Raw genomic sequence first — 23,990 nt, 5'->3', positions numbered from 1 at the left:
ATCCCGCTGCTTGCTTAACATTTTGAATGCTGGCAATGCTAGGCCAAGGGCACCGGGCTTGACCCTATGGCTTATGGGGAAACGTCCGGAGCGCTTTTCTCTGGAGATAGGATAGAGAGCAAGGATCTGAGAAAACAGGTTTGAAAATCACTCCGCTGACCCTGGGGATGGAATCGAATTGAGAGAGAACACCGAAGCAGAAATATGTTCCGGAAGCTGCTAGGTCTCAATAATAACAGAAACGATTAGGACAATCGTAATAATACCATGGCACAGACTGGCTCGTTTTCCATCAGACTCTTTCCCTTCTTCCTGGAAGGAGGAAGGACGGCCACATGGCTGGACTACATTTCCCAGCATCCCTTGCAGTCAGGCACGGCCATGTGACTGACGTGGCCAATGGGATGTAAGAGGAAGTGATATAAGTCATTTCTGGCCAGATCCTTTAGAAACTTTCTTGCGAGTCTTGTTTTCTTTCCCCTTTGGCCAGCTGCTTGGGGAGGGGAGGTGCCCAGGAGACTCCATCTGCATCTGACTGCCGCATACACGACGAATAAAACTTTATTGAAACTGGGAATTGTTTATTCCAGCCATTGGTCTATCTTAGGGTTTCTCCACCTCGGCACTATTGACATTTGGAGTCCGATCATTCCTTTTAGGGGGGATAGTCCCGTGCATTGCAGGATGCTGACTACCATCTTCAGCTCTTACCCATTAGATGTCAGCAGCACTACCTGCCCCCCCCACTGGCCCTCAAGTTGTGACACCCCAAAATGTCCCAGATATTGCCATGTGTCCCGCGGGTGCGCACATTCACCCCAGCTTGAGTCTGTAGTCTACTCTTATCAGACAAGGAGCTACATTTATGGTGGCCCCTTGGACATTTGAGGAACAGAGACTCAAGGTGGCCTCAGCTAAACCCGTCATCTCCTCTTCCCCCATCTCTACCTCCACTTGCTCCTTCCTCAGCTCCCTGTTGCAAGGAAGGCCCCACCTGCGGGACATCAACGACCTTTTATTGTCCCAAGTCCCATTTGTGTTGCTTCCTAAATAACCACTAAACCCATCCACTTCATCCATGTCCCCTGCCGCCACCCAAATCCAGGACACCATCCATGCATGCCTGGACGGTTGCAGTAGCCACTTTCCAAGCCAGCTCCGTTCACTCCTGCCCCCTACAGTCCATTCTCCACACAGCAGCCAGAGAGAGAGCTTTTCAAAAGGCGATTGTGATAACAGGTCCACGGGGCCTGAAGAATCCACTTCTCAGATGGCTCCTTCCCATGGTTGTTGGCGGGAGGCCTCCGTTCCTTGTCCGTGGGCTTCTCAGGTGTCTTCACAACATGGCAGCTGGCTTCCGCTGGAGCAAGCGATCCAAGACAGGGCGCAAGGAGGCCTCGATGCCTTTGATGACCAATAAAAAAAAGGACGGAGATCCTGTCACCTGCTCCCACGTGGACGGACCTGGAGGACGTGATGCTCAGGGACGTGAGCCAGACACAGAGGGACACACACTGTGTGGTCCACTCACAGGAGGTCCCCAGAGGAGCCACATCCACAGAGACAGAAAGTGGATGGGGGGCCAGGGGCTGGGGGAGGGGTGGGAGTCAGTGTTTCATGGGGACAGAGCTTCCGTTTGGGGAGATGGAAAGCTCTGTTCCTCCCCGAACCACAGCCTTTACTGCTCCGGCTAAGAAGGAAGGGACCCAGCGCAGAGATGCAGAGCGGAGGCGGGTGACATCGCTGGCCGGGTTCCCTCGGCATCAGTGAGTGACCGAGCCGGGATGGGGACCCGGGAGGGCGGAGCCAGCACAGCCCCTGCAGGCCTGATTGTGACAAGGGGGCTGTGTACCAGTGGAGCGGAGGGGCTGTGCTGGCCTTGTGGGCTCGAGTCTTCATCTGAGTCTCTGGGCCTCAGTTTCCTCACCTGTAGAATGGAGATACTATTCAATAATAATAACTTATTAATATTATTATTTTTTTCACATGGACAAGACTCTATATTGAACCCCTGTCCACATTATAGGGTCGGAGGCCCATGCTGAGTTAGTGGGTCTGCGGTTAAATGCTAATGAGATTCCCAGCTCGCCTGTTTATTTGCTGTGTGACCTTGGGCGAGTCACTTCTGTCTAGGAGCCTCAGTTTCCCCCTCTGTAAGGCTCAGATTCATCCACAGTGCCTCCCTCCCGAAGATTCGGGATTAAATGACCTGGTGCCTATAAACTGCTCAGCCAAAGTCACTGCCCTCCCTCCACGGGGGCCGTTCTTCTCCCAGCTGGGTTCTTCTGGAAGATTCTAGACCTGCAACAGCGGGCCCTGCCCCCTCCCGGCGGGCTGCCTCCCCTCCGGGCCCCAGATTCAGGGGACCACACGGGCGGGCGTTGGGAACACTTCCTGTGCGGTGCCCACCAGGCCAGGTGGGCCAACGGGAGACAGCAGCTGGGGCCGCCCCACTTCCTGCCCTGGGGGGGAGGGGCTCCTGGCTCCTTCGCCCCCACCCCCCCAAAATAACATCCCCCCGGAACCAAAGCCACCCACACCAGCTGCAGCCTCCGACTCTGGGGACGCAGGGCGGGGGGGGGCGGTGGCCAGCAGCTGCCACCGCCGGGAATGTCCCCCCTCCCCCACTGCTGCCACCTCCGCATTCCAACTGCAAGGGGGTGACTCGGCCTCCCCACCGTCTGGGCCACACGAGCTCCGAGCAGGCTGGGCTGGCCGCGGAGACGGGGCCCCTCTGCCACCCTGGGTGACGGGGGACCCTCTCTGGCCAGAACCCCAGGCCCGAGCTGCCTCGGATCTTCACGTCGAGCGACTGTTTGGGGGGGAAAAGGGACCGGTTGCCTGGACGACAGCCCCCCACCTCCATCTGGGAACAAAGGGGCAGCCGGGGAGCCAAGAACGGCGTGTTCCTTGCCTGCCAACGTGACTGGCACATCCTGGCAGCTGGCACCCGGACGGCCATGGCCTGAGCCGCCGGGCCCGGCCACCCCAGACAAGGCCACTCAGTGTGGGGGGCGGTCGGGGGGTGGCTGCAGCCCCGGGGGGATCCAGTTCCCAGTGAGCTGGCCCTAAGCCTGTCCTTCCGGCACATTCGGACCAGGAAGTCTGTCTGCGCTGCCTGCACACTTCTCAGAAAGCCCGGGGGCCTCAGAGGTCCCGCTCTGAGCTGGACAGGCCACCAGGACCCGGGGGGCGGGGGAGATAAAGGCCACGTGGAAGCTTTGCGGCTGCCCGGCCCCCTGGTGCGGCATTTCAGGGACCTGCCCGGTCTGGAACGCGCTGGCGCAGGGGACAGTGGGTCTCAGAGCCGCTCCCCTCCCCCAAAACCGCCACCGTCATGCAGGGGACAGCGGGCAGCTGGCGCCATCAGGGCGGGGGGCGGGGACGGGCCGGGGCCTGCATGTTAAAAGACCCCGGCTCCCCACGGCGAGCCAGCCCCAGGAGACAAAACCTGGCCTTCTGGCCATCGGGCCACCGCTGGGGACGGTCCACCCGCGGGCTGGAGCCACAGCTGCGTGGGGAGAGACGCGGCTGGCCTGTCCCGGCTGGGGTGGGGCTGCCAGAAAAGACACAGGCCACGCGGGGAGATGAACAGCAGGAGTGGGTCCCTCGCCATATGCGGGACACACCGATGCCACCGCAGCGTCTCGGGGACGCACGTTTATCTGTGGGGCCTGAATTTTTATTCGACAAATCTGCCACTCTGGTCAGGGGGTGCTGGGGGAGCAAAAAGAAGCTCGTCAACAGCCCCCTCAACTTGTGCCTCTGCGGGTCCCAGCCTCGGGGACGGCCCCGCGGTCCCCTCCGCCCCCACCGCCGGGGGCTCAGCCAGAGGCCCGTGTCGGCCTCCCCTCTGGACCCTGGCCTGTCCACCGTCCCTCTGCAGGCCCTCCGATCTGCCACCTGCCCTGCAGACCCGGCCAGGGGCCGTCGACTCCCGTCTGTCCCCCTCCTGCCCTTCCTCGCCTCTCGAAGGCTCCACCCCTCCTTCCCCAGAGACCCAAGGGGGCCCTCGGCTGCTCTGAATCCGACAGGTGCTCCCGCCATGAAGGCCCCTTCCGCCATGGGCTCCAACCAACCCCGACTCCCAGCCCCCTCCTCCAGCCGCTCGGAGCTGTGGTTGCCCAAAAGCTTCCTGCTCTCCCATCACCCCAACCTGAGTCAGATCCCGCCCTCCTCCGCCCACAGCCCTCCAGGACTCCCATCTCCCTCAGGAGAGAAGCCGAGTCCTCCTCGTGCCCCCCAGGCCCTGCACGACCTGCCCCGTCCCCTCCCTGCCCTCCCTCCTCCCTCTCTCCCCCTCCTCCTTCTGCTCCAGCCACATGGCCTCCTCTTATTTCTCCAGCCAGGCCTGGTCCTGTCCCAGGACCTTTGCACGGGCTGTTCCCACGGCGTGGAGCACACCTCCTCCAGAGAGCCACACGTTTAGCTCCACCGTCTCCCCTCTGGGTCTCAGCTCCACTGTCCCCCTCACTGAGGGCTCCCTGGTTGACTTGGTTTAAAACAGCAGCCCAGTCAGGCTCCCCATCCTCCCCTCCTGCTGTGTTTTTCTCCGCAGCTCACACGGCAAACTCCGGAATGCATTATTTGGAGTCATGTACGTGCTCGTCTCCCTCCCTGGGGGCAGGGTTCTCTGTCTGGCTCGCTGCTGTAGCCCCAGCAGGGCACACGACAGGCGCTTCGTAAATTCTCCTTGAGCAAATCAATGCCGCTGGGCCTGGATCGTCCTCCAGCACGCCCATGTCCCCCTGCCTCCGTCTTGGTCCCGCCTCCTCTGCAGGACTTACCTGATTTCCCCTTCCAGGTCACTTTCACCCACAGGGTGGCCAAGGGATCTCAGAATGCTCTGGCTGACCCTGCTCCAGAACCCTCTGTGGCTCCCCAGGACCCTCAGGGCTCAGTCAGCCTGGCCTTTGCCAACCTGTCTTGCTCCATCTCTCCTCCCTGACAGCCCCCAGCCCCTGCACGTTCTACCCTCCAACTTTACTCTGAACCTTTGCACTGTCTGTTCCCTCTGCCTGGAACAGCTTTCCAGTGTCTTCACCTGCCTGACCCCTATTCATGTCTCAGGCCTCAACTTAGACATTACCTCCTCCTGGAGGCCTTCCAGAACCACCCTCCTGGGTCTAGCACCCCTTCAGCACAGCCTTGCTCACCCTCTGTCTTTTTTTTTTTGGTGAGTAAGATTAGCCCTGAGCTAACATCTGTTGCCAATCTCCCTGTTTTTTTTTTTTTTTTGCTTAAAGAAGATTGTCGCTGAGCTAACATCTGTGCCAATCTTCTATTTTACGTGGGACGCTGCCGCAGCATGGCTTGATGAGTGGTGTATAGGTCCATGCCGAGAACCCGAACCCGCGAACCCTGGGCCGCTGAAGCAGAGCATGTAAACTTAACCTCTACCCGACCAGGCCAGCCCCTCACCCTCTGTTTTACCCACCTGGTCACCAGAGCCGGCTCATCCATCAGACACAGGAGACCCAAGGCCCGTGACACTCTGAGGGACCCACAGAATGGCTTCATTTTAATGTCTCAAAATCAGGAGAAAAAGACATATAAAAGAACCCCAGTGCAGTCGCGCAAGATCAGCTGTCACATTTTTTCACGGAGGGAGGGGCCCCCAGTGGCAAACGTCTCACGTGGCCCTGCCCATCCCGTGCTGCCCAGCACACAGCAGGCGCTTAATAACTGTCTGTGGAAGGACTGAACATCCGCTGAATCGCTGGTCCCCACTCGTAACAGGAGACGCGGGACAAACGGGTCGGTGGACGGGCGGGGGCGGTCAGGGGGCGGCCGGGCGACACCGGACCTGGCAGAGACCAAGCCGGGAGCACAGCGCCACCTTGTGGCACAGGCTCGGCGGGGGGGGGGGGCCCGGGGGGTGGGAAAGAACTGGGGGATCCAGAGCCCTCCCCCTGGAAGGGGGGGGAGGGGAGGTGAGGAGGGGGAGGGGGGAGGGGAGGGGAGGAGAAGGCGGAGGGGTCAAAGGGCAGGAGGAGGAGAAGGGACAGAAGGAGGGAGGGGAGGAGGAGAAGGAAGGGAGGAGGAAGGGGAGGAGCGGGAGGAGTCGCCCTCAGAAACACAGACCTGGGCGACAGACACCCAGGGTCCAGCCCGCTCGGCTGCCCGGCTCCGGCCAGGTGACCGGGGCCAAGGCCGTGTCTTCTTGGGTCCTGCGCTTCCTCCTCCGGAAATGGGGCCGACGTCCGACTTGGACTCTGAGGAACGACCCGGAACAGCGGCCACTTCTCACCCCCAGGGCCGGGCTCCTGCCCTCAGGGAGGCCCCAAGGCTGGGCGGCGACAGGCTGGGGCAGAGCGGGGGCCGCGGGTTTGCGGGGAGGGTGATCAGACTGAGGCCAAGCGGCAAAGTAGAAGGATGTCCCACTCGACTTGAATTCCAGATCAACAAGGAATGACTTTGAGTCTAAATATGTCCCAAATATGGCACGAGACATGCTCACCCCCCAAATGCATTTTGGGGGCGACCTGAAATTCCAGCGTCACCGGCCGGCCTGTACTTTCTCGGGCAGCCTGAGCCAGGGGGGGCCTGGGAAGTAGGCTGGAGAGCTTCCAGGAGGAGGGGGCAGTGGCGCTCTTCCCCCCCCCCCCCCACAGGTGCGCATGCGCAGTGGCAAATGCCCGTGACTGCGCCCCCAGAGGACTGGGGTAGGGGTGGGTGCCCGCACCCAGGAAGGGGGCCGTGGCTCCTTTTGTTCGAAAGATGTACAGCAAACTCGCCAGGACTTTATTTTCCGAATCAGAACTGGGACATTTTGGCCCTGTCCTCGCACTGAGTGCCTCCAAAGTTGAAGGCCACCAGGCACATCTCCCAGTGACTTTCCAGCTGGGTGACCTTGGACAAGTCACTTCCCCTCTCCGAGCTCTATGCAGCCCTGAGGCCTTCACCTCCAGCTCTGCGCCTCGCTCACTCTGCTCCTGCCACACCGGCTTCCTGGCTGCCTCTCCAACTCACCACCCACGGTCCAGCCTCAGGGCCTTTGCATGTGCTGTTCCCGTCATCAGGAACTCTGCCCCAGGTCTCCAAGTGGCTGCTTCTTACCTCCCTCGTTTCTGTGCTCCACTGGCACTCAGACAGGCCTCCTCCAATCACCCTACAAACCCCACAGCCCCCACGTTCTCCACCAGCCCTCTCTGCTTGGACATTCCGGACATCTCAGAAAGCCCTATTGACAGCGGGCCTACACCCTCTCAGAAAAACACGCTGAGTCACAGACACCCAATTTGTTCCATGTTCTTTCCCAAGGTTCCAGAAGTCCCACCCTACCCAACGTCATTTAGCAGAGGTGACAAACCCTGGGCTGGATACAGCCCCTGTTGGGTTTTATTTGGTCCAGCCATTTTCCAAGGGGCAGGACCCTTCCACTGTCTGGGATTCCCGTGGATCTGGGAAGCCCTGGGTGCGTCTCCTACAGGGCAACACTCTGCCCCCTCTAGGCAGGGCATGCTGCCACCCGTCTAGCAGAGACCTTTGTGTCCTGCCTGGCCCCTGGGACCATCTGAGTTTGAGACTTTAGTTTCTAGACCAAGAGGATAAAGGATATTTTGGGAGGGGGAGGAAATCCAAGTGGGGGCTGCTTCAGGAAGGGGTTGATCCAGGAGTCAAAGATCCAGGAGAGGCTCCCCGCATTGCCTCTGGCTCACTGTCTCTGCGCCTTAGTTTTCTCATCTGCAAAACGGGGATGATAAAGGGATAAGATAGTGTTGGGGGGGTGCAAAGGGAACGATGCAGGTCAGGGCCGGCAGAAGGCGCTAAATATCGGTTCACCGCTGTCGTTAAAGCTCTCCCACTGCTGGATCGGGGGCTTGGCTCCCTCGCCCCCGTGCCCAGGGTGGGGGGCGCCGGGGGCATCAGGCACGGCCACTAGAGAAGCGGGGCTGGGGGACCCCAGAATCGGGTCTCACTCACCTCCCAGGACCAGGCTCATCGGGTCCCCAGATGGGGAAGGGCGTCCCTGGCTGGAGCCGACGTCGTAAAGGGTCTCCCCACGCGGGGCACGTCGGTGGCGCGCGCTGTACCCCGCGCCCGGCCCTCCCCGGACTTGTGGCTCCAACGTCCCGGGCCGGCCGAGGGGCGTGGCCTGGTGGCGGGAGGCCTCCTAACCGGATTGGCCGTCCGCCCCGTCACTCCCGAGCGCCCGCCTCCCCGAGTATAAAAGCGGGGCCCCGGGCGGCCCAGGACGGTTCCGGACCTGGCCTTGAAGTCGTGGCCGCTGCCCTCCGGACGTCGCGCGGCCCGCGGTGAGGGGCGGGGGCGGGAGGGTGTCCGCTTGAGATGGGCGCGGGGCCGGCCGAGTCGTGGGGCGCCCCAGGCGGGGAAAGGGGCGGGGAGGGGCTCCCCGGGGGACTCTGCTGGCCTCTGTGCGGCCTGGGGAGGGGTCTCCAGCCCGGGCCGAGCACCCCACCCCTCGCCCACGCCCCCCAAAATCCAACTTCTGCAACTAGCTTGGACTTTCAAACGCTCTCCTTTCAATTCCTGGGACTTTCAGGGGGGGCGGGTAGTGAAAGAGCCCCTCCCCCAGGAGTGGCAGTTTCGGCGGGGTCGGGGGGCAATGCTCGGTCCCAAACCGCATCGTCTCCAAATTTAAAAAGTGGGCTCGCTTTGGAAACGCCGTTTGGAGGCCAGCTTCCTTGGTGCCGCCCTCCCTGGGTCTTCAGAGCCCCCTCCATCCCTTGTCACCGGGGGGCAGCCCCCTCCCCTGGAAATGGTTTAGCCGCCTGGGGGCTCGGCCCCGCCCCCGCCCCCTGCCGCCCCGCCCACCCTGGGGCGCTCTGGGAAGCCCCGCCCCCTTCCCGGGTGGGCGTGGCCAGTGGGTCGCGCAAGCCGGCGGGGGCGATGCCCGGTCCCCGATCAGAGTCCTTGGGACCTTTGTCGGGGCTGAGATGAGGGGCCCGGCCTGGGGCCTCCGTCTCCGGGAACTTTCCTGGCTGCAGCTGGGCGCGCCCATGAGGCCAGCCAGCTGTTGCTCCGGCCCCTGGGGCCACCGGCAGGCGGGCCGCTAGCCCCCCAAGGATGCGCTGACACCCGCAGCCCTTGCTTCAGCCGGTTCCAGGAGGGGGTGGTGGATAAAAGGGGCGGGAGGGAGAATCTCTGAGGCGCCCAGGTGAGCTCAGGCTCCGGGGAACTGCAGGCGACTTAGGTGATGCTAATCCGGGGCACATGTGCCTCCAGGCCCCAATTCCCACTCGGGGGACCTTTGTAACGAGCAAGGTGCGCCTTCCTGGCTGGCTTCAGCCGTCTGTCCGAGGCAGCCAGAGTGGCGTGAAATGGGTCTCTTGATTGAGCACCCACTGTGTGCCGGGGACCCAGCTCAGCGCCACCGGCAGAGCCTCTCCTCCAGTCTGGGAATGGTTGTCACCCGCCTCCTGGAAACTAGTCCCAGCGCTAGACCCCATCTCGCACCTGGCCAGGGAGATGGGGCGCACCTGTGGCCCCCATCGCACCTGCAATTGTGCATTAGGAGCCCCCAGCCAGAATCTGACTTGGCTGGTCTGCAGTGGGGCCAGGCACCGTCTCTCTAACTTTTTTTTTTTCCTTTTTAAAGCTTATCTTTGCTTTGAACGGGTAATATTATCTACCTGGCTCGAAAGTCAGGGGCCTGCCCGGGCTGCCTGATTGTCCTTGGCCATTGTTAACAGTTCCCTGTGTCTCTAAAGATTCTGTGCAAATGCCAGCAAAACGAGCCCCACTCGCGCCTTTTGGGTCTTGACACTATCTTGGTCCGTGTCGGTTACGTGTCTTGAGCGGCTGCCCCGAGCCAAGCTGTTATTTTCTCTAGTCCCCTTCCGTTGGGCAACCAGGTTGTTTCCAGTGTCCTGTGGCCGACACAGGTACACACCTCTGCCTACTTGGCAGTGCACGTGTGGGACTGTCCTCACGGGGAGGTTTCTGGGTCAAAGGGGAGAGGGCTCTTGAAGGCTGGTATCGACTGGCAAATGGCCATCCCCAGAGCTTTGGCACCACAGGTGTCTTCTGGGAGCCCTTGGGGGGGATGTGCCCAGACCTGGCCTCCCGAGGTGTGGCCCGGGATCAGCTGCGTCAGGTGATCCTGCTAGAAACGCAGATTCTCGGCCCCGCCGAATCAGCACCTGCTTAGGACAGGCCCACCGGAGCGCGTTAGTGGCTGAGAGGTAGGGCTCTAAGAAAGGGGGGCGGTCAGACGGCAGGTGTGAACCTGGACTTGCCCCTGGAGGGAGGGGCAGAGTGGGCTGTACCCTGACTAGTCCATCCGTCCGTCTGTCCACAGTGCCTGCTTCCGAGAAATGTCTGCCAACGGGACGGAAGCCACTGCCAGCCCCCAGGTGACGGCAGAGGAACCGGTCCAGCAGGTGAGGAAGCTCTGGGATCCGTGGGGTGAGGCTGGCCACACCGAGGTGCCGTGGCAGCGCATGTGGATCACTCCTGAGCAGGGGGTGGGGGAGCGCCATCGCCAAAACCCCTAATGGGACCCCGTAACAGGTGGGGACAACTGGAAATCCCAATGGCTCTTGCTTGGGGTTCGGCTCTGGTTGAAACTGGCTGGCCGCCCCCCAGCTGAATGGTCCTTGTCCCTGGATGTCCTGTTAGGGGTCTCCTTCTGGGAACTCAGTCCCTAATCCGCCTCCCCCTCCCCAGTTTAAATAAAGGCCCCTTGAAATAAACAGCTTTATTAGGGTTCCGTTCACGTATCCTAAAATTCACCGCGACGAAGGGGACAACTCTGGTTTTTAGTAAACTATCGAGTTGCGCCATTTTAGAGCATTTTTCGTCTCCCCCGAAAGAGACCCCATTAGCGGTCACCCCCCGTCCCCGCCTCCTCCTCGGCACCCACTCGTCCATCGAGTTTCCGTCTCTGGATCTGCCTGTTGAGGACGTTTTGCCGAAACGGGAACACGCGACACGAGACCCCCGTGTCTGCGTCTTTCACTGCGCGTGACGTTTTTGAGGTTCGTCCGTGTGGTGCGATGCGTCTCTGCTTCGTTCCTTTTTTAAAATTGTGGTGAAACACACATAACAGGAAAATAGACTGTTTTAACCGTTTTGAAGCGTACGGTTCCGGGGCATTAAGTCCATTCACGGTGTGCAGCCATCACCACCACTGAATTCCAGAACTTTCCATCGGCCCAGGTGGAAACGCGGGCCCCACGCGTACTCACTGCCATTCCTTCTCCCCAGCCCTTGACCGCCGCTAATCTGCTCTCTGTCTATAGATTCATCTGTTCTGGACGTTTCGTGTAAATAGAGTCATGAAATCATTTGATAAAAGTAAAACCTTCTGCTCTGGGGACCTCCTGTGAGCGGATCACACAGTGTGTGTCCCTCTGCGTCTGACTCATGTCACTGAGCATCACTTCCTCAGAGTTTATCCACGTGGTGCCCTGGGTCCAAATTTCCTTGTTTTTTAAGGCTGAATAATAATCCATTGTCTGGATGGACCACATTGTGTTTCTCTGTCATCCACTGACGGACACGTGGGTTGCTTCCACATTTTACCTCTTGTGAATCATGCTGCTGTGAACATGGGTGTGCAAATTTCTTTTCCAGACTCTGTTTTCAAATCTTTTGGGTATCTACCCAGAAGTGGAATTTCTGAGTCATAGGATAGTTCTTTTTTCTTTTTTTTGGTGAGGAAGATCGGCCCTGAGCTAACATCTGTTGCCAGTCTTTCTCTTTTTTTTTTTTTTTTTCTTCCCAAAGCCCCAGGACAGAGTTGTATATCCTGGTTGTAAGTCCTTCTATGTGAGATGCTGCCACAGCGTGGCTTGATGAGCAGCAGGTGGGTCCACACCCAGGGTCCGAACCGGCAAACCCCGGGCTGCCAAAGCAGAGCACATGGACTTAACCACTATGCCACCGGGCCGGCCGTCACATATGTTTTTTAAAATGTACTTTATACCACATTTTCTTGATCTTCTCACCAGTTGAGGACATTTGGGTTGTTTCCTCCTCTTGGCCATTGTGAAGGAGGCTCTGTGCATGTTCGTGTGCAAGTCTCTTGTGGGCGGGTCTTCCCATCAGAAGGGTCGGTTTCCAGGAGCGGAACTGCTGGATCGTGGGGTAAATTTGTGGTTAACTTCCAAAGAGGCCTCGTGGATGAACCATGGAGGCAGGCTGCCACCAAGGCCCGGCTTTGCCACTGGCTGGTTTGGTGACCTTGGGTGACTGACTTAGCCCCTCCGTGCCTCAGTTTACCCTTCTGTCAAATTGGCATAACACTCCCCCTTGCCCAGGACTGGCAATTAAGGGAGTTAAAACTGTGAACAGTTGCACATGAGAGTCAACTGTTCTTCCGGGGTCTCCCCTGCACGCCCATGATCTTCACAACTCCTTCAGGATGAGGGTGAGCTACCCATTTTACAGATGGGGAAACTGAGGCTCAGATGCACTGCTCTGACTACTCCATTCTGCTGCTGCAGGATGAAAGCAGCCACATTCAACATGTAAATAGTGGGGGTGGCCATGTGCCAAGAACACTTCATTTGTAAAAGTAGGTAGCAGTGGAATATTATGCAGCCCTGAAAAGGAAGGGAATCCTGATGCCTGCTCCAACGTGGAGGGACCTGGAGAACATGATGCTCAGTGACATGAGCCAGACTCAGAGGGACACACACTGTGTGGTCCACTCACAGGAGGTCCCCAGAGGAGCCACATCCACAGAGACAGAAAGTGGATGGGGGGCCAGGGGCTGGGGGAGGGGCGGGAGTCCGTGTTTCATGGGGACAGAGCTGCAGTTTGGGGAGATGGAAAGTTCTGGATATGGGTGGAGGGGATGGTGGCACGACCACGTGACTGGGCCTCATGCCACTGAGCTGTGCCCTGAAAATGGTCAATTTCATGTTATATGTATTTTAAGACAATTAAAAAAAAAAAGAAGCCCAAACACATGACAACGTGGATGAACCTTGAAAACATTACTGCGTGCAAGAAGCCACACGAAAAAGACCACGGATGTTTCCACTTAATGAAAGGTTCAGAATAGCCCACGCCACGGAGACAGCAATTAGCTCAGGCCGGAGGGGGGGCAGAACGAGGAGCGACCGTCCGTGGGTCCCGAGTTCCTTTTTGGGGAGATGCAAATTCTGGAAACAGTGGTGACGGTTGTGCAACCTGGCGAATACGCTAAAAACCGCCTCACTGTGCGCTCTGAACGTGGTGAAACTTCCGCCGTGTGGACAGGGTCTCGGTCGAGCCATGAGGAGGAAACCAGGCAAGAAGGAAAATGTCAGACGCTGGGTGGCCCGTGGCTGGGGGGCCAGAGTCTGCAGACCCCAGTGTTAGACCCCGGGCTCCGTCCGGGTGCGGTTCTTGGCTCGGTCACGCCTGCCACACAGTGGGTGTCGCGTGCCCGGTCGGGGGTGACATAAGGGAAGCGCCCAGCGGAGGCCCCGAAGTTCCCGGCTTGTGCAACCGCGTGGATGCGACACGAGGGTGAGCCGGGTGGGAGTGCGATTGAAACCCCGGGACACCCCGGGTTTCGGGCCCAGCCCTCCTGAGCCACTTCCCCGGTGCAGCCCAGCGTGGTGGACCGTGTGGCCAGCCTGCCCCTCGTCAGCTCCACCTGCGACATGGTGTCGGCGGCCTATGGCTCCACCAAGGACAGCCACCCGCACGTGAGGACGGTGTGCGACGCGGCCGAGAAGGGCGTGAAGACCCTCACAGCGGCTGCCGTCAGCGGGGCCCAGCCCATCCTCTCCAAGCTGGAGCCCCAGAGTGAGTGGGGGCCCGGGCAGCGTGGCTCGGGGCGGGGGGTCTGCCCCATCTCTAGCTCTGGTCCCCCAAACCAGCACCGGCTGGCCCGCCCGGGCCCCCGAGAGATGCTCGCGTGTGCCAACTGTCCGATTTCCATCTTGCCCCGTCTCCTGCAGTTGCGTCAGCCAGCGAGTACGCCCACAGGGGCCTGGACAAACTGGAGGAGAGCCTGCCCATCCTCCAGCAAGAGACAGGGAAGGTAACTGAGTTCCGTCATCGGGAACCCCCAGCGAGGGTGGGGGGTGCAGGGGGCTCACCCCCGGACCCCCTCGTGTCTCCCACTTTGCCCAGAGCAGCAGGCGGGGGAAACAAATACAGCGAACACACCCACCTCAGTCCTACCCCAGGATCTTTGCACGTGCTGTTCCTCCTTCATGGACCAGGCTTTCAAAGTCTCTGCCCTAATGTCACCTCTTCAGAGGCCTTCCCATCCCACTCAAAGAAGGTCGTGCTGGCTCAGGCCATCCAGTAGGACGTCCTTGATATACGTGTTCATTCTCTGTCCCGTCCAATATGGAAGCCACCCGTCCCCATGTGGTTTCTGAGCCCTTAGAATGTGGCTGGTGGGACTGAGGAACTCAGTTACTGGTTGTAACGATGTTAGATTCTAAATAGTTAACGTTAGTTGAAAATTTTAGGTAATGGCTTTAAATTTGAAACGTCTAACTTTAAACTTCAAATAGCCAATTTTAATGATTTTAAGCGTAAATAGCTACACGCGGGTCGTGGCTCCCACATCCGACAGCACAGACCTGGCACCTTACGTCAGGGACAGAATGTCTGGACACCTGCGGAAAGTCCTTGTGTTGCTTAGTCTCAGCATCTCTAATACTGGGATCCCCCTCGGCACAGCGACATGGGGGCTGGGGCACCTCTGGGGGCCGTCCTGGGCGCTGTGGGGGGCGGAGCAGCATCCCCGGCCCCACCCACTCGACGCAGGAGCCCCTCCCAATGTGACAGCCACAGACGTCCCCAGACGTCACCCGATGTCCCCTGGGGGACAGAACCAGCCCCAGTTGAGGACCCCCGTCCTGAAGGACTTAATTATTAATTATTAATTAGCACGCGGACTCCCTGCCTGGCCGGGATTGCAATTCTCGGTGCACGATCGGCACGGTCACTGTCCGGAGCGTCTTTCGTTTCCGTGGTCACGCGGACGTGCCCGAGCTGCCCCGCTGACCCCATGCCGTGGGCAGCTGGAGCCGCGGTGACCAAGGGCCGCGGGCCGGGCGGCCCAGACGACGGGCTTTGCTCTCACGGTGCCGGAGGCTCGAAGTCCCGGCCAGGGGTCAGCCCAGCAGGTTTCTCCTGGGGCCGCATCTCCCTTGTCGATGGCTGTCCTCTCGCTGTGTCCTCACAGGGTCTCCCCTCGGTGACACAGTCGGATGGCATTAGAGCCCAACCCTAATGACCTCCTTTTACCTTAATCACCTCTTTTAAAGACCTTACCTCCAAATAGTCACATTCTGACCCAATTCAGCCCATAACAGCATGGAACCCAGTGGCAGCACAGAGAGGTGCAGTGACTTGCCTGAGGCTGCACAGTGACCACGTATCAAGCCAGGGACTCAGCCCAGGCCCTCTGGCTACACAGCACGCGGCCTTAACTGTGACCCTGGACTTGACGTTGACCCCCTGGGGTCACCCGGGAGCTGGCGCTTCTCCTCTCGGCCTCCCTGGAGGTGGAGGGTCGGGGGGGGGTTCCCCAGCTATAGAGGAGGATGGACATGGTGATGCTGGCCTGTCCCGTAGGTCCTGGCGGACACCAAGGAGCTCGTGTCGTCCAAGGTGTCGGGGGCCCGAGAGGCCGTGTCCAGCGCCAAGGACATGGTGGCCACCCGCGTGACGGAGGCGGTGGACGCGACCCGGGGCGCGGTGCAGAGCGGCGTGGACATGACCAAGTCCGTGGTGACGAGCGGCGTCCAGTCGGTCCTGGGCTCCCGCGTGGGCCAGATGGTGCTCAGTGGCGTGGACACGGTGCTGGGCAAGTCGGAGGAATGGGTGGACAACCACCTGCCCATGACGGACGCCGAGCTGGGTGAGTGCGGCCCGCGGCCTGGGGCTCCTCTCGGCCACCTGGAGCTGGCCGTCTTGTTCCTGCCACCTCTCCTCCCATCCATTAGTATGGCCGTGACCAGCACCGTCCCCTCCTCCCTGGCTAACCATGCCTGTCTTCCCTGCAGCCGCCACCAGAGGGCGCCCGGGAGCCCCTGAGTCTGTCCCCCCTCCTCCGCCTGCAGCCCTCCAGGGCTCCCACCTCCCCTCCTTCATTCTACTGCAGCCATTGGCCTCCTTGCAGATCCTTGACCATGTTCCTACCCCAGGGCCTTTGCACGGGTTGTTCCATCCCCTAGACACCCAGATGGCTTGCCCCTGCCTACCTCCAGTTCCGTGCTCAAATGCCACCTCCTCGATGAGGCCTCTTGTTTCTAAAATTGCAACCTCCCTCGTCCTGAATGAGGACGTATTGTGTCCTGACCCCCCGTTGCCCCCCTAACCTGGCTCTTTCTTTCTCTTCGGCACTTGTCCCCGTGTCTAGAATGGGGCCTGGCGCTCAGCGGGTGCTCAAATCCCTGAATAAAGTCACTGGGAATCTCTTCTCTGTCTCCCCTTCACCCCCAGGCATCCGTTTGTCCCTTGAGCACCGACTGTGTGCCAAGCATCTTCTGGGGCCCAGGCAGTCTGCTCTTGTAGGACTCACAGTCTAGAGGAGATAGAGATCAGGTTAAAGGGGAGAAATCGAGGAGGGGGGTTGAGTAGGCTTTTCTGAGGAGGTGACGTTTGATCCGAACGTGAAAGGAGGGAAGGAGTGAGCTGAGCTGAGGTCAGTGCAAAGGCCCTGGGGCAGGCCCAGGCCTGGTGTGTGAGAGGAACAGTGAGGAGGTCCCTGTGGCTGGAGCAGAGGGAGGTGGGGAGAGGGAGGAGGGAGGGCGGGGAGGGGATTCGGCAGGTCGTGCTGTGGGGCCTGGTGGCCGCAGGGAGGACTCGGCTTCTCCTTGAGGGAGGGGAGCCTGGAGGGCTGCAGGTGGAGGAGGCGGGACCCACTCAGGGGCTCCCAGGCGCCCTCTGGTGGCAGCTGCAGGGAGGACAGTCTTGCAGGGGCAGGAGCCAGGGACCAGGGCAGAGGTGAGGGTGCTGGTCCAGGGAGCGCCGCTGGGGGGCCCCGGGTGACGGCAGGAATGAAGAGAAATAGACAAACGGGGGACAAAGCTGCCAGTCCTCCTCGTGGTCTGTGCTTGTCCTCCCACCCGTGGCCGTTGTCCCTGCCGTCTAGAGACAGCCATCCTTTGCCCATGTGCCAGGGGCTTTCAAGGTCACAGATGCTGCTGTCCCCTGCAGTGACGGCCCCCGAGGGTCAAGTGTCACCAGACACCATGCTCCGCCCGGGGACAGGAGCCTCTTGACCACTCTGGCCAGGGCTGGTTTGTTTGAATGAAAATCCAAACATATGGGGGCCGGCCCGGTGGTGCAGCGGTTAAGTGCGCCCCTTCCGCTTCTCGGCGGCCCGGGGTTCGCCGGCCCGGATCCCAGGTGTGGACATGGCACCGCTTGGCAAGCCATGCTGTGGCAGGCATCCCACATATAAAGTAGAGGAAGATGGGCACGGATGTGAGCTCAGGGCCAGTCTTCCTCAGCAAAAAAAAAAAAAAAAAAGGCGGATTGGCAGCAGATGTTAGCTCAGGGCTAATCTTCCAAGGGAAAAAAACAAAAAAGCCAAACATAGGAGACAACTGAGAAAAGCTGAATCTGGACGAGATCAGCGTTTTCCAGGTGCGGCGTTGTGGGCATTCAGGCCCCGCTCGTTTTCTGGGGGGCCATCCTGGGCACTGTGGGGGCTGAGCAGCATCCCTTGTCCCCCCCCCCCCTCAATGCCAGGAGCTCCCCCAGGTGTGACAGCCACAGACGTCCCTGTGGGGGAGGGGCCGAATGGCCCCGGGGAGAACAGGCTGCTGGACCTGTTCTAGAAGTTCCGATAAATGGGGTCACGTGGTCCCCCAGGGGCGGTGAGCGGCTCCGCGTCCTCCTCTCCTCCTCTCCCTCCATCCGGGGTTGCCAGGTTGCCGGGGTTGCCGCGTGTGGCTTTCGCTTCCTCCTCTCTCAGTGGGCAGCTTCCTTGGAGAAAGTTCTGGGCTGTTTTGGTGGCCCCGAGGCACAGGTTGTGGGGAGGAGCAGGTGGTTCGGGAACAGCGGGACGATGAATGGGAATCGCGGTGCAGACGCCAGACTGTCTGCAGACCTGGGGCCCCAGTCCAAACCTGTTGACCAGGCGGCTGCTGTCGCGAGAGGCGGTGGCTGTCTCTGCCGCACGGCGACCGCGTCTAATCTTAGAGTTTCCAGCGGTCACCTCCCAGCGCCCTTGGAAATGGTTCAAGTCTGGCTTCTGACTTTCAGAGGCCTCAGCAAGAAAGGACGCAGGCCAAGCGGGTCTCTTGCAAAAGACGCTAAATGCAACTTTGTCGCCAGACGGGCTCTGTCTGCTCAGGGCCTTTTCCGGGTTGGTCCGTTTTTTATTTTCACCGCATCCTGGCCGGTTCACCAGCATCCTCCGGGCGCCAGCGGGAAGGTTTTCTAGTCTGATGCGTTATTTTATGCATGCGTCCTTTGTCGCATTATTTTCGGCCACTGGGAGCCCCCGTCCGTGGGCTCTGAGTCCCGCGTTGCTTCTTGGGGATCCCCGGGGGCAGGTGGTGTCCCCTGCTTTCTGGAGGGACGAGGTGATCCAGGCGGGGTTGGTGCGACCTTGAGCCCCACAGCATGTGGCTTGAGCATAGCTTGTCATGGGTCCTCGGTGTTTTCAAGATGCCACTGGACCTGCTGGCGCAGAGTAGGTGCCCAGACCCCGTAAGATGCAGCTGGGGGGGGGTGGTTCCCAGCCCCTGAAGGCAGGAGGAGAAGCAGGGGCTGCTGGGAGCAAGGGGGGACATGAGCCAGGCCTGGAACATGGGCCTGTGTCTGCCCTTGGTGTCCAACCCCTGAGAGCGCCGTGCGGGCCACGTCCCTCTGGCCTCCCACTTGCGATTGCAAATAAAGTTTTATTGGCACGTGGCCACGCCCACTCGTTTGCATTGCGCCTGTGGCTGCTTTTCTGTGACAGTGGCAGAGTTTGAGTGGTCAAGGCACGACCTGGCCTGCAAAGCCCAAAATGGCCATGACCTGGCCCCACACAGAAGAACATGACCCCAGAATTCCGTTAGGTTCGTAGAAACGACTAGAATCCCCCGATCGGAGGCTTCCCTTGACTGAGCCCCCAGTTGATGGCTGCGTGTGGGATTCTGTCGCTCTCTGTCCCCCCCGTCTTTTGTTTCCGGAACGGTGCCCGACCCGAGGGGAGGCGCAAATATGTGGCTGAAAAGGGAGATTTCGCTTAATCGTCGGAGCACTGCTGTTCCTGCCCGGGCAAAGCCCATCGCCTGGGTTATCTCATGTCATGCGTCCCCGTCCCTGTGCTTGAACGCGACTTTTGCACATCCTTTTAGAAAAGAAACTTGACCACTCACCAGAAGCAGAAAGCCGTCTTGCCCACTATAAATAGATCATAAAAGCGGCCAAAAGTTCATTTTGAGCGCAAGGTAGCCCAAATTTCACAGTCCACGCAGCTCTGACTTGGAGGGTTGCACAGAAAGGGAAACTGAGGCTTGCTGGCAAAATCTCTTCCAGGTACAGCTGGGCGCAGGACACGTTTTCTTAATGGGCCGGGTGATTAATATTTTTGGCTTTTTTTGGGGCCACAGTCTCTGTTGCGACCGCTCGGCTTTGCAGCGCAGACAGCAGGTCAATGGCGTGGGCGTGACTGGTGCCAATAAAACTTTATTTATAAAGGCGGGTGGCGCCTGCGGCCCACGGTCCGGAGTTTGAGACCCTCCCGCTGGGCTGAGGCCTCGTGGTCCCGGGACGTTTGGGGGGCCTCAGACCCATTTCGCGGATGGGGCGAACCGAGGGCGGGCCCACGCGGGGCTCCGGGGGCTCCGGGGACCCCGGGACCCGCGAGCCTGAGCCGTGCTGTCCCCGCAGCCCGCCTGGCCACGTCCCTGGACGGCTGCGACATCGCGCCGGTGCAGCAGCAGCGGCAGCAGCAGACCTACTACGTGCGCCTGGGCTCGCTGTCGGAGCGGCTGCGCATGCGCGCCTACGAGCACTCGCTGGGGAAGCTGCGGGCCGCGCGCCTGGGCGCCCAGGAGACCCTGCAGCAGCTGGCGCAGGCGCTCAGCCTGGTGAGGCCCGGGGGGACTCTGGGGGGGCCTTCCCTCGGGGCACCCCCACACCCCCACCCCCACCCACCCCAGGGGCCTCTCCCAATGGGCCTGCAGGGGCTGCTGGAAAGAGCGCCCCCGACCAGGGACCGGAGCTGGAGGCCACGACCCAGGTGTCACTGAGGCTGGACCCTCCCAGGCCTCTGTCCTTGGCGTGTGGACTGCAGCTCCTCCCTGTGTCCCCTCGTGGTTGTCCCTCTGTGCGTGTCTGCGTCCTCATCTCTGCTTATAAGGACCCAGTCCTGTTGGATCAGGACCCACCCCAGTGACCTCATTTTCCCCTAATCACCTCTGCAAAGACCCCTCTCCAAATGCAGCCACATCCTGTGCGGCTGGGCTGAGGGCTCCAAAACCGGAACTTGAGGGGACACGATTCAGCCCATGGCAGGTGGGCTCCTCCTCCGGGAAGCCAGCTCGGTCTCTTCCCCCCTAGTGGACTCTGAGGGGTCCAGGTGCACGAGAGCACCCAGCCGAGAGGCATGAGCACTTTATTTTGTTGCCTCAAGTCAGTTTTATTGAGGTATAATTTACATACAATAAACATCCCTCTTTTTCTTTTTCTTTTTTTTTGCTGAGGAAGACTGGCCCTGAACTCACATCCATACCCATCTTCCTCTACTTTATATGTGGAACGCCTACCCCAGCATGGCGTGCCAAGCAGTGCCGTGTCCGCACCCGGGATCTGAACCCTCGAACCCTGGGCCGCCAAAGCGGAACGTGTGAACTTAACTGCTGCGTCACCAGGCCGGCCCCTCCCCTTTTAAAAAATGTGCAGTTTGAGGAATTTTACAAATATAAGCAGGCACGTAGCCAGCGCTGCAGTCAAGATGTGGAACGTTTCCACCACCCCAAGTTGTCCCCTCCTGCCTCTTTGTGGTCCAATCCCCCCACTGAGGGTTTTTTTAATTCTGTTCTCTGAAGAGCTACATTCCTAGTTTTTTTCCTCTTTGCTTCGCTTCCTCTAAGTACTATCTTCGCCCTGTTTTTTTTTTTTTTTTTGATTGTAGTAAACTATGCGTGACCTAAAATTTATGATCAGGAGGAGGAGAAACGGATAAAATGAGAGGAGCCACAGAATTTGTGGCCGCATTTTTTTTTTTTTTGCAACTACAGCACAGGCCGTGAGTGTGTCGATTAAGCCAAAGCTCACAGCCGGTGTCACCAGAGCGACAGAGACCTCGTGTGACAACAGTGTCCCTCCCTCCCCTTTGTAGACCACCTTATCCCCCGGCTCCCCCTGGAATGCTGCCTCCCCCGGGGGGTGGGGGGCTGCGCGGGGGGGTGGCGGCCGTGGGTGGGTGCCCAGCCAGCCCTTCCCTCTCCCTCCTGCTCCAGATGGAAACGGTCAAGCAGGGAGTTGATCAGAAGCTGGTGGAGGGTCAGGAGAAACTGCACCAGATGTGGCTCAACTGGAACAAGAAGCAGCTCCCGGGCACGGAGGAGGACCCGGCCCAGCCGGAGGTACCCACCGCGGGGGGTGGCATGGGTTCTTGGGACCCCGACTTCCCTCCCCACACCTCTGCTTGGGTGGGCTGACCTGCCTGGCACGCTTTCCCTGGCCTCGCCCCCTATTCGTGACTTCAGGATGCAGTGACACCTCCTCCAGGAAGCCCGCCTTGATTCCCACACTTGGGTGTGGATGTTGCTTCTGAACCACGGGGTGCTTGGTGGCGATGCTTGATGGGGGTTTCTTTTGGGGGAGATGGAATGTTCTGGAATTAAATCGAGGCAGTATTTGCACAACCTCGTGAATATATTAAAAGTCACTGAATTGTACCCGTCCTGGTATGGGAGTCAGATGTGTATCAGAGAGTCAACACGTAAAGCAAGGGTGACAAAGGTGATGTTTATAAAGATGGCGTGAGTGTCTCTGTCAACGCATGACTGTTCAGCGTCCAGACCCACCCGAGCCGTCTCCCCCCAAACCCCGGGGTTGAGGCCGCAGCCCTCAGCTGATGGCTCAGGACAAGGTGCCGCCCTGCCTCCTCCCGGCCCGGGCGTCTTCAAGGCCTGGTCTAGACCGCGGGCTCCCCCACCGCTCTCCGCTTCTGCCTAGAAAGCTCTTCCAAACCTTCCCTCTCCTTTTTTTTTTAAAAAAACAATTTTATTGAGATATAACATTCAGTATCTTGTACTTTTTTTAAGAAACAGTTTCATCGAGATGTAATTCACGTCCTGTATAATTCACCCTTTTAAAGTGTAGAATGCAGGGGGTTTTAGTATTTTCGCAGAGTTGTGCAACCATCACCTGAATCCACTGAGAACGTTCCATCCCCCAAAGGGAGATCTTGTCCCCATCAGCATCACCCCCAGCCCACCCCCAGCCCCTGGCCCCCACGAGCCCGCTCTCTGTCTGTGGATCGGCCTGTTCTGGACGTTTCCCGTCAATGGGGTCACACGCCGCGTGTCCTTCTGTGTCTGCTTCTCTCCCTGAGCGTCGTGTGTGCAGGTCCGTCCACGTGCGGCTGTGTCGGGGCCTCGCTCCTCTTCATGGCTGCGTAATATTCCAGCATATTAATATAATAGTCCAGTCCAGTGTGGCTGGACTGCCTCATGTTATCCATCATCTGTTGATGGACATGTGGGGTGTCCCCACCCTTGGCCCTGTGAATCGTGCCCCTGTGAGCGTTTGTGTTCACGTCTCTGTATGGACGTGAGTTTTCATTTCTCTTGAGTCGACACCGAGGAGTGGAATCGCTGAGTCACGTGGTAACTCTATAGTTTAACATTTTGAGGACCCACCAGCCTGTCTTCTAAAGTGACCGTCCCACTGACAACGTCCCCAAGGCTCCCAGTGTCGCCCCGTCCTCACTAACACTTGCTACTGTCTGTTCTGAATTTAGCCATCCCAGGGGGGGCGGTGGAGTGGGGCTCACGGTGGGTTTGAGCCGCGTTTCCCTAATGACCAGTCGGACACCTTCTCCCCTTCTTCCTGCCCATCGGCGTATCTTTGGAGAAATGTCTCTGCCTGGCTTTCCGTTTGGCCCGTAGATACGTCACCTGGTTCGAACCTCAGAGAGTTGGTATTCCAAACCGCCGTGTAGACGGCCTCCCCCAGGGAAAGGTTTTTCCCAGAGGTGGGAGGTGGGGCCCCGTTTTCCTCCCTGGCTTGGGAGCTAGTCACCCCCCGACCCGCAAACGGCGCTCACGGTCCCCACCCTCCCGTGCCAGCAGGTGGAGTCGCACACGCTCGCCATGCTCCGCGACGCGGCCCAGCGGCTCCAGGCCACCTGCGCGTCGCTGGGCTCCAGCATCCAGGGGCTGCCGGCCCACGTGAAGGACCAGCTGCAGCAGGCCCGCTGCCACGTCGAGGACCTGCAGGCCACCTTCTCGGGCGTCCACTCCTTCCAGGACCTGTCCAGTGGCGTCCTGACACAGAGCCGCGAGCGGGTGGCCGAGGCCCGGGAGGCGCTGGACCGCATGGTGGAGTACGTGGCCCAGAACGTCCCCATCATGTGGCTGGTGGGACCCTTTGCGCCCGGAATCGTCGAGAGAGCCCCGGAGGAGCAGAAGTAGGAGAGCCGGGAAGGGGGCCCGGGGGGCCGCGAGCAGCCCTGACCCCTCGCCCGCCGCGCCTTTTTGCTGGTCCTCCCAGCTCATCTCAGCTGCCACCGCGGGACCCTGACGTCCTCCGCACGGAGGACCAGGCCCTCAGCCTCTCTGAGCTCGGAGGAAACGCGTTCGGAACCTCACCTCCTCGGTCACTGCGATGAGGTTTCTGGGAAAAATTTTTTTCTAGAAGGTTCCAAAGAAAAAAAATTTTTTTTTCCTTCCTTAAAAGTCAGGGATATGATTCTTGTATCTCAGTTCCTTTTCTACACCAGGCCCCCGTAAGCTAGCGGACTTGCACTTCTGGTCTGCAAAGGGGGTGGAGGCTGAGCTGGCAAGACGTGCTCCAGAACAGAGCGGGGCTCAGCCCTTCCCCGTGAGCCATGGGTGCAACTCCAGAGTGGCCTTAATAAATTTTACCTGCAGCCCAGCGCAGGCCATGTG

The 23,990-nt window shown here is 59.7% G+C and overlaps 1 protein-coding gene and 1 long non-coding RNA gene across 4 annotated transcripts; one reads left to right on the top strand and one right to left on the bottom strand.

Annotated features, from left to right (window-relative positions):
• Positions 1-560: 560 nt before the first annotated feature.
• On the bottom strand, positions 561-8,066 carry LOC138924947 (uncharacterized). 2 transcript variants are annotated; one of them, XR_011440381.1, is made up of 4 exons: positions 7,927-8,066; positions 6,085-7,686; positions 5,438-5,806; positions 561-1,927 (listed from the first exon to the last, which is right to left on the bottom strand). It is a non-coding gene; the product is annotated as an uncharacterized lncRNA (long non-coding RNA). The 2 variants fall into 2 exon arrangements; XR_011440382.1 differs by having other exon boundaries at positions 5,438-5,494.
• PLIN3 (perilipin 3) lies at positions 8,028-23,976 on the top strand. Of its 2 annotated transcripts, none has more exons than XM_023644473.2 (8): positions 8,028-8,258; positions 10,265-10,346; positions 13,509-13,707; positions 13,863-13,945; positions 15,499-15,784; positions 19,759-19,958; positions 21,333-21,458; positions 23,169-23,976. In XM_023644473.2, exons 2-8 carry the CDS (start codon positions 10,281-10,283, stop codon positions 23,511-23,513), a joined length of 1,305 nt encoding a protein of 434 aa, XP_023500241.1. In that variant the 5' UTR covers positions 8,028-8,258; positions 10,265-10,280; the 3' UTR covers positions 23,514-23,976. The 2 variants fall into 2 exon arrangements, with proteins under 2 accessions (XP_023500241.1, XP_023500242.1); XM_023644474.2 differs by having other exon boundaries at positions 8,047-8,258; positions 23,172-23,976.
• Positions 23,977-23,990: the final 14 nt, after the last annotated feature.

The sequence above is a fragment of the Equus caballus genome, chromosome 7 (assembly GCF_041296265.1).
Source record: "Equus caballus isolate H_3958 breed thoroughbred chromosome 7, TB-T2T, whole genome shotgun sequence".
Classification (NCBI taxonomy): Eukaryota; Metazoa; Chordata; class Mammalia; order Perissodactyla; family Equidae; genus Equus; species Equus caballus.
The sequence above is the reverse complement of the archived record's forward strand: the minus strand, read 5'-3'. Positions and strand labels throughout refer to the sequence as shown.